Below are 10,367 nucleotides of genomic sequence, written 5' to 3' on the forward strand. Positions count from 1 at the left end.
CTATCCCCGTCCGGGGCCGCAGCACACCCGGGCCTCTGCGAAGCCTCGAGTGTGTCCCTAGAATGTCTTCATAAAGCTTTTTTGTCCTCTCTGCCACAGGAAGCAGTCCCATTTTCATTTTTAGACCCCAAAAAAATCAGCCATTTTTAGCCCAGAACTCCGGGGTTTATGTTTGCAGTAAGCCTGCTGCTGCAGCAGGAGCCTGGTGCAGAAAACAACTCAGGAAAAACCTGCCGTGCAAGGAAGGAAACCATGACCAGCACCTCCACCTCATGGGTCCCAGCACCTGTCCCTTTACCAGACACAGGCTACACCAGGAGCAGAAGAGGGGTCCTGCCAGCTGCAGAAACAGACACATGGTCAACGTTGCCTATTTACATTTCACGTCATAAAAAGATGATCTGCCTCATTGCTTCTATCACCTAAGACTGTCCAGCGCTGATACAGAGTTAGACACGCTGGTTACTCTAACAGTAGCTTGACTAGTGGTCTCACTATTTTCATGATTTATGTGTGAGACCGTTGGCATTTGTCCTCAGTGATAAGGTCTTCAGATTATTTGCAAACTGACCTTACTAGAAAGGAAAAATGAATAATTAGCCAGCATACAGTAACTAACACTGATAAAACATTAATGAGACACAGCAAACAACAAATAGATATAGTAATGCATTGCTCTTTATGGGGCAGTGTCTTCATTCCCTTCACGCCTCCACCTAAAGTGACTGAGAGTAACAGACATCAGCAGGTTCATGGAGATTTACCAGCTGAACTGAGAGCAATTCTTGCATGGGTGCTGCTTTTACAAGAATGTTCCCAGAGAGAGTGTTTACCATTTAATTTTCCCCAGTTAGCCATGCCCTTGGATACAGGAAATATATATTAAGGATCTAGCACAGGTCTTTGAATTCTGATGCTAATTGTAAGGAGAGATGCCCTTGGCATTTCCAACCCAGAGCTTGGCTTTTGGCATCTCACACATATTGGACATGTTAGGACACATGTTGCTTTTTTATGTAAAGATTTAAACGTTGTTAATTGGATAAAATTTAACAGTAAAATGATACTGCATGGAAAATGTCTTGTTTGTTTTCTTCTCCCTTGGTTCAAGGTCTTGAACATCTTTTTTCCAATTCCCTCAGGCCCTGCATTTTTAACCAAATACTTCTAAAATGCAAAGAGTGCCCTGCTATCAGCTTGAAGGAATTTATTTATAGGCACTTAAACTCCTTCTTAATCAGTGCACAATAATCCTACAGTCTAATCAATACATTCTACAGCATCCATTTAGTGCTGTGGAATCTTTCTTTCACTGTATTAAAGACCTCCTAGAAATGGTAAATTACATCCCGCAAGTAACTGTAGCCAAGATTATATAAATAAACACCTAGATAAGTAAATTTTGGCTTCCCTCTGTACAACCACAGCTGAAAACCACTGCAGAAAATTACATAGCTGTTAATTCACAGTAGGTGAACACTGCAGTTTGTTTTCAAGTTTCCCTGGGAGTCAAAATTAAACTGCCAAATCCAGGAGATTTTCTTTCATCTGTTCCAAAACACCAGCCATTACACCCCTGTGGGAGTGGAACTCTATCCAAATCTGGACAGGAAAGACATCAGTCTAAACCTGGCTGAAAAGGCAGGGCTACCCTCTGAGCTAATGTATGTTAAACACAGAATGATACTATGTTAAATCACACAGCCAAGGTACATGTGTATATTTATTCTGTCCAACTGTTAGGGCATTTGTCAAGTGCAGCTCTTTCCATCTAAAGATGGAGACGGACTAAGTCTCTCCATTTTATGGGAAGAGTCCAACTGCTTTTATATGTTTGCAAGCCTCTCATCACAAGTCCTGCTTTTCCCTTAAGCAAGAATCTCAGCTGTAACTACATTTCTATAAGGACACCTGAAAATTTTTCTCATATTTTTCCAATGTGAGAAAATGGTATTATTTTGGTTTGAGCTTTAAATAGAATCCCACTGCTGTAAAGCCTGGTTGATAAGAAAGCGCAGCAATCCAGCACCAGGTGACAAGGCTTCCCCTCCTGCAGGGTTAAAAAAATTCTTTCCTTGTCCCCCCCTTGGAGAACATGCAAACATTTGAGTAAAGTGTCTAGATCAGAGCTTTCCTGGGGGAGAGAGAAGTGACAGCAATGAGTAAACACTTAGAGATGATGATGAAGCCTGTTCTGCTTTCTCTTCAGGGCAGAATAATTGACACATCTGTGTGACTCAATGGGGGTATTAACAGAGCCAAAAGGCACAAATTTGAGAAACTGTTATCACTCGTGGGCACCTAATTTCCAGTATCTTACAGTGTATATATAGCAAACCCCAAAACTATTGCACAATAACAGCAAGCTTGCATGGAACAACCCAATCTCTAGGCACATTTCTGTTTGCCTCTTGCTTAGAGGAAAAAGTGCTCTAAGCAGGGTCAGCTGAAGACAGCTGCTATCCGTGGAAACTTGAAAATACAAAGTGCGAGTGGAGCTTTGAAATTTCTTTAAAGCAGGTAAAACTGTCACAACTTTCTCAAAGGTGAAAACCTCAGCAGAGTTCAGTGAAATAAGACAGTGGCTGTTTTTCCCCAAAGTCAGACAGCAAGTCCCAAGTTCAGTATCACAGACTGCATGCATTAAATTTGCACACTTTCATTTTTAAACAAAACCCTTGCAGAGCCAATATTTACAAATAAATCTGCACACACAAGAACATGGCAGACTCACATGTAAAGCTGCAGAACTAGAGAAGCACTACATTCTTCTGCCTAGCAGTAGCTCAAATGCTCTTCAGGTACAAATGATGCATTTATTCTCTTAGCGGTACTTCACATTTGATACAAGAATCCTAAAATCTTCCTGAAGATCAGGGTAAGTGCATTGGACTCCAGGAAAGTCCACATCTTGACAGAACACGTACACATCTGATCCTACAGAACTATGAGTTCATTGACATGAACTACTGCATTCCCCCGTACTCCACTAGTGCATTCTTTGAGAAAATGCTGTGTAGCCACCTTACCCTTCAAAACATGACTACTGGAAAAAAGGTAGATTTATTGCTCTTAAAAGATGGTAAATAGAAAGGCATGAATCCTATAAAGAAAGCAACCTAAAAGTTGCTTTTTTTCCCCATAAAAGTTTGCTTTCCAAAATTGGAATGAAACAAACAAAAAAAGCCAAAGTGCCTTTCAATGTATTGAATTTATCTGAATCACACATATGCACTCCCCCTTTTTTTGAAAGTCAAGTCTTGTTCCTATTAAACACAGAAGACTGGCAGATGATTTCATTTTCAGTGTATCAGCATGAAATTCTAGTACATTACAGCTTACACACTGCAATACATTTATAAAATATTTTGAAATGAGAATGAAATTAAGTGTTCAGGGGTTGCCTTTTACTGCTTGGCTGTTCCTGTCTCTGCTCTGCACTTCAGATGCACAAAGAAGGGTGAAATCTGATTCATAATCAAGATTTAAAATTTGAGCCCACAACCAACCAATGTTTCCTAGACTAGACTTGGGACTGAGCTAGAAAGAAGCACAAGATAACTACTACCAAACTGGCCCAGGGGAATCACAAGTTTTTGCTACATCTAATAGTATATTTCAGTACAAAGGGCATTTAGTTGTTTTTAAAACTTAAAATACAAGCATAAACTTTTGAGTAAGGGAGGGACACTGAGCAACCTGACAGAGAAGTGAGCTGCAACCTGTCTGATTGCAGAGTTCGTGTAAGGCTACCTTGTGCTGAACATGCTGTGAAGAACTGTTCAGAGGTACATCAAGCAGCTCACTGAACACATCCTAAGCTGCTTGGGTTTTGAGTACAGCTACTAGGCTTAAGCTTGTCAATACCATTTCAATCCATATAACAGCAGCACCTGCACATAATTAGCACTACTAATTATTCCAATTAGTTCAAGCAAGCAGTGCTGCCTTTTGGCCTCCCAAAGCTCATTCAGTTTTGGGATTGTGGGGCAGAGAAAATTCAACATCTGTTGCCAGGTAAGAACTGATAATCAACATTCAATGTCAGTTAGGGTCATCAAAATATAGTTTTATTTACATTTTCATATTCAAATTCAATACAAATCGTGAAATATTTACAACAATTTTCATTGTACTACAGCTAAGAAAATGCATTGTTTTTTCCTTTCAGATTCAATAGTACTTCATTGCAGGCTTTAAGACAAAGTTCTGATAACATTAGAAATAAGCCATGGATACAGAGATAAAAAAAATAAAGTGCATCTGCAAGATGTCCTTAGTTATCTTCACTGAGCAAGGCCCTGCACTTACTATTGAGGCACCCAGTGTTCCTCCTTGAACCCAGTTCAACTCCCCACAGATGACAGACCACTTCTCCAGTATGTTAGCTCTCCCTGCAGCTTTAGCATGCAGGCAAGACAATGCAGAGCAACAGTCCAGCATTTTTCAGAGGCTGGATCATTTTCTGAACAAAACACAGCAGATCCTTTGGGAAGAATCTCTCTTTACATTTTTAGTTCAGTCTTTCTGAAGTTATCCCAGACTCTGACAAAGCCAGGACTCCGGCGTATTGCTGGTGCTAGAGATAGCTGTAACTCCAAAAGCCAGGGAGGAGCTTTCAGGCTAATATTAGCAGGTTCGAAAAACTGATGCAATTGTTCCATTTACAGTATTGTGCAAGTCAGAGCTTGCAGCTCTCTTTTTTCCCTTTAGGAATGTGTGGTTGGCAGGTTGGAGTTTAGAGGTAGAGAATCAATTGGTTTACTAGAGAACCAAAGACACTGGGAAAAATCCCATTTGACAGGCATTAGTTTGTACTTTCTCCTATCAAATTAGTGCACTGAAATATTAAATACAGTGTTGCTTTAACTGAACCATGTCTGGTAAATAAGTATTAGACTGATCAAAATTAATTTGTTTACAATGAAAATCCACTTGAATTAAAACAATTAACAACAAAAAACCAAACAAACAAGTCAAAACAACTCCCAGGAGAGACAGCTATGACAAAGAATGTTTTTCTGTATTTAAATAACTCAAACGCTGAAGAGAAGCTTTGCTGAAGATAGAACTTTTGGTTTAGTGTTAAAATCTGATGTTTTTCTTTATATTTAAGACAGCTTTATTTGAAGATTGCTAAAACTAAATTCCACATGGGAGACAGTTTTAAGAATGGCAAACCATACAATTATGATTTGAACAAGTCCATTTTATCTCAGCATTGCCAAGGCAATATTTTTCCTGCTACAGTCTTGCAATGTTTAGTATACATGCAATGGCAATAGGCAGCTCCTTGCAGAAGGCTTACACCAGGTCACTGGACATGTTCTTAGGACCTGACTTCATGAACTTGTGTTTCCTCTGCCTCAAAGCTTGGGTTGTCAGCATGTGGAAGAGCATTCACAGGAGGGGGCTGGGATTCGTTGTTCACAAGATGCGTGTTGTCATCTGTCCAGAATAAAACCAGTAAAAGACAAGTTAAGAAGTGACACAGGCAAGCTTTACACGTTAAAGCACACCATGCTTGCTTTATTTCCACAATCCCACTGCGGTGGTCTTTTCCCAGCACTTCTCCTGCAGAGTGAGAAATCCAAGGCCATGCTTCAACTACTACTCTTCTGCTACCCCACATTACTTTGTGAGTCCGTTCTTGACATTACCAGTCATTTCTAGAGATATCTGCTCAGCTCTTCACTTCTCAATAATGCTGAGCAAGCCTAGGTTGTGTGCTCAAATGGCAGAAGGCCATGTGAGGCTAGGAAATCCATCTGTAAGGAGATAGGCAATTCTCATATAACATTAGGGCTGCTGAACACAGGCATCAGGAGCAACTTCTAAACACTAGTTTCAGGATAAACTGTGAGACATAGGGTGATCCAGAGAGGAAGGCCTTCTTCCTACAGACTAACCTCGTTACGCTGATGTGTGTCCTAGGTTACATGTGTGTCCTTGCCTTGTGAGAATACACAAGGGCCTGAACCATATAACTAATCCAGCATCACTTCAAGTTGCTTATATGGATGCAATTTCAACTTTTGATGTTTAGCTTATAGGAAGTGCCCTCTGCTCTACCAGGGTACCTAAATGGGACATTCCCATGCACACATCACTTGCTGGAGCTACATATCCCATAGGAGGCAGGAAGCAAATCCCATACTTTCCTATCAGCTAGAGTTCCCACAGGAAATCTAAGTAGACACAACCAGAGTATTCCCTTCACCTTGTAAAGATTCCTTACTCCACTTCCAAGGCTATTCCACAATCCAGGGTATAGTTATTTCATTTGTTTACCTGGAACCTTTCCTTTTTTAAAATCAACAGCAACACTGAGCGTGTGTTGGCAAAGTTAAGCACTAAAAAGACATTTTCAATTGGCTTGCTCTTATTAAAAAATATAAGGTAAGTGGAAAAGCTGATAGTCTTTTCCAATTAAAATTCTCTAAAAATGTTCAAGGATGTTCAAGCCTTGGCAAAACCTGAAATTCAGTTGAAGTATTTTTCATCTTTATTTTGCATCATCTGCAAGAGCAGAACTGAATCCCCAAAAGTTTTCTGTACATAATGAACTGAAGTGGACAGATTTGGTGACAAAGCAACACTCACTCATCCGAGTGAAATCTCCAAAGAGACCATGAGATGAAGGACATCTTCAGAAAAATCTCTTTGGCTTTTAAGTAGTAAGCCTCTGATTTTCAACTACTCTTTTCATAGACTTAGGCTTCAGTTCACATTTAGGTGGTGTGAAAACAAAGAGCCAAATGCTAAAACAAAAGACAAGATTATGATTACACTGAAAAACAAGGTATTCAAGCACTGCAAGCTGTTAAGGCAAACACCTCTAATTCATGGCATAAGCAGCAAAGTGCAACACAATCTAGCAAGACAGATGAAGCTGTAGACGCACTTTCTGATGGTGCATGTTCCTCCAGAACAGATCCGTCTGTTCCTTGTACAGAAGCATATCCAGATGACGCTGTTTCACTACGATTATCATCTTCATTAGCTGTAGACACATTTGATGCCTCACTGGATACTGTGACTTGCACAGACTCGACCTCTTCTACAGCCTCCTATGTGGAACGGAGAAAACATTTAATTTACTTATAAGTTATTTACAAATAACTTTTTAAGAGGCTGCATCTTCCCAGGAGACCAACGCCTGCAAGGGCTGGAGCCTAGTGGACTTATACCCAGGGGAAAAAAGGTAATTAAAATTGGAAAAAAGCTCTGCTGTTAACCTCCAGTATCATAGCTGAAAAATAGTTACTGCCTAATTGAGCAGGAAGTTCAGATGAAGCTTCTGAATTCTTCAGCCAGTTCCAGGAAAACAGATTCTTCCTTCCACTCAGTGCAGGTGTCCCTCCCCCATGCAAACCCTGGCATATATTTAGCTGGTCCAGGCAGTGTTAGAAACATCCTTAGTTGCAAGCACCTGGGCTTGCAACTTGTTAAGAGCGATTCTTCAGTCATGTGTTACAATCAATTTTGGTTGACATTCTCCCCAAGGATTAAGATGATACCAACTCAGACCAAGTCAGCTGCAAGCTCCACAGCAGTTATTCCTGTAGCATCTCACCACTGACCTGGCAATGCCTGTGCTTACCACCTGAGCAGCATGAAGTAGCTCATATGTGGTTACTACACTAGCTTAGTAACAGCATCTGCCACTAAGACAGACTACTGGCTTACCTCAACACCCAAAACTTTGAGTATGTCACACTTGCACATTGGGCATGTCCTGTGTTCCAGAAGCCAGGGGTCAATACAGTTCTTGTGGAAGAGATGGCTGGTGGAAGAAGGCAACCATGAGTTAGATTTCACACCAGGAAAACTACTTATGTGGCAGCTATGAATGCCTATTTAGAAACTCCAAGAATTTATTTATTCTATTATCCATCTGAGAATGGATTACATTATTTTTATCTCTCACGTTGCTAAACTTGCTAGAATTCAGCATTATTGTCTTCGCTACATCAGCCTTAAGCTTTTATTTTTCTTTTGTTTTAATCTGCGTACAATACATTCCCAGCAATACAAAAAGTGACATCTCAGCGCTAGCTTTAAGGTTAAATTCTGTCATGCAGATGATGAAATAGCACTTGTTTCTATAAAACTACATAGAACAAAATCATCTCACAGAGTTATGCCATCAAATAAACTGTACTCCCACACATTTACTTTGTCTATGCAGTCACTGTATATTCCAAGTGGATACTTAGCTGGCTGTGTACCCAAGGAAGTAAATATAGTGCAGCCATTAGAGATGCAAACGTGCACTTCCGTGAAGACAATTCCACAGTGGGTCTGAATTAAGCCATAGACTTAGGAGGATGACTTGAAATCCTGTAATCTGCCTGTTCCCTCAGCCTGGATAGAAATAGCAAGGCAGACAGGCACTGCTCAATATTAATCAGAACTCTATTATGAGACAAGTGCAGAGATCACCACATCTGGGTCTCAGTATCCTATGGCCCAGATTGATATCAGCATTCTCCAGTTCAGCCCATGTAACCAGCACCTCCTTCCAGCTGCACCAACGTAATGCCTAGAGTACAATCTGAAACTTCCTTGATGTGTGACTATTTTAAGTACTTGGACTTAATATTGATCTTGTGTACCTCTTGCTACTATAAATTCCTCAGTCGGACTATCTGGACAAGAATGCCTTCTACAAATATACACACCCCAGATACTTAGATACCACTGATCTGACTCACAGGAGCATTTTACTGCTTGTTTCTTACATAGATAGAGGTAAATGTTTTCAACAAATAGGGTCTCAGTGTTGAGGTCAATATCAGTTTAACTCTTGTGAGAGAATCTAATATGGTTGATACTGGCAGACATCACCCCTGGTGAAGATTATCAAATAAATACAGTGATCTTAAGCCTCTTAAGAGCTACATTTGGGCCAAAGAACAATGAAACATCACAAGTGTATGTAAAGGCAGTCTCGGAGCAAAGCATGAAGAACACATTCAAAAGAAGTTACTCTCCTCTTAACCTAATAAGTCATGCTTTGTTTGCAGGTTCATAGGAAGATTGACTTTTTATAGGGAAATAATGAGAAGTTAGATCTCCTATCAGCCAAAGGTATCTAGAGCCTGTCTAAATGCTTCTGTAGTCATGAGACTGACTTCAGGGTTAAGAGGACTACCCACGAGCATAAACCTGACAAGACAACTGAATAATCATTAAACACGTATGCTTGAAAGCTTATTCAGTTTTGGTGTTTTCTAAACTAAGCCATTAGATCAAGGAATTTTGTTCATAACATCTTAGCAGGCCAAACTAGTGTTACCAAAACAGCTTAGAAGTCCTGCTTGGAAGCAGAGAAAGCTTTTGCAACACTATAACCTGGTACAAAGGTAAGCCCTCACCAGATTTGATAGTGTTTGACAAATAACACTGCTCAACACACAACAGCAGCTACAGGTTTTTCCATTCTTTAGAACCTGATTTTTCCCCATGTCAGAGTTTTCCAAGTGCTTTATTGTAACCCTTCCCAACCTCTTCCTACACAAAATATGTGCAGTTCAAATTGCAGCTCTCTGATTTTAGAAGCTTTGTCAGAGCAGTCCCAGTCAGCAGGCACAGGGGGAAATGCCACAGGGCAAGCTTCCTTTAGCCCTGAGAAAGCTTCACTGCTCATCTTGGGAGCAATCAAATTGAAGTCTAAGTGCTACAATACCAGCCTTCCACAGAAGCACAGCAGTGACATAAAGTAGTTTAGAGTTCTAGAAAAATAAACTGCCGTAGCTGTGTTTTGGTCTCTATTTCAGATGATGCATACAAGAATATAAATGCTTACTTCTAAACTATGCAAATTGGCATGATTTCACAAGTTTAGTGGGAGCTTGACCCTCTTAGCAACCAGTAAGCTAAGTGACAAGAAACTGACATAGTTTTGCCAGTTATCTGCAATTTATACATAACATTCATATACACCAGAAAAGGAAGAAATCTGTAAAAAGCCCTGGCATCCGTTGGAGAGTGATGTGGTCTGCCAAGTAACACTTGTCAATCCACTCAGAGGAAAAGTTATGAACAGGCCATTAGGGCACACTACAAAGTGTGAATTTACACAGTTCCAGTTGTTCAAAACACTGTTTGTCAGATTCAGGAATTCTTGTCATGCAACAGCTCAGTTAAAGTTTGATCAGGTTAATATAGCAGAAGGAAAAATATGCTTCCAAATTTTGAATTAAGGGGCAGTTTGGCAAATAACTTACTTGCAAGTCAGAATACGCACTACTTCATTCGGCTTGTACAGCTCAATGCACACCACACAGCTATCTCCATCAGGACCGGTTTCCTAAAATGGTGAAGTGAATTTATAGAATCATAGAATAGCTGGGGTTGGAAAG

General features: G+C 40.2%; 1 protein-coding gene across 1 annotated transcript; it reads right to left on the reverse strand.

Moving 5' to 3' along the window:
• Positions 1-5,329: 5,329 nt before the first annotated feature.
• On the reverse strand, positions 5,330-10,315 carry LOC104412358 (E3 ubiquitin-protein ligase RNF128-like; the record flags this gene model as incomplete). The annotated part of the gene is made up of 4 exons (XM_010023065.1): positions 5,330-5,448; positions 6,905-7,070; positions 7,690-7,786; positions 10,233-10,315. Coding segments are annotated over 4 exons (465 nt in total), but the record flags the coding sequence as incomplete, so codon positions are not given.
• Between the last annotated feature and the right edge of the window lie 52 nt (positions 10,316-10,367).

This window comes from Nestor notabilis, unplaced genomic scaffold (assembly GCF_000696875.1).
Source record: "Nestor notabilis isolate BGI_N333 unplaced genomic scaffold, ASM69687v1 C15411595, whole genome shotgun sequence".
Taxonomy (NCBI): domain Eukaryota; kingdom Metazoa; phylum Chordata; class Aves; order Psittaciformes; family Psittacidae; genus Nestor; species Nestor notabilis.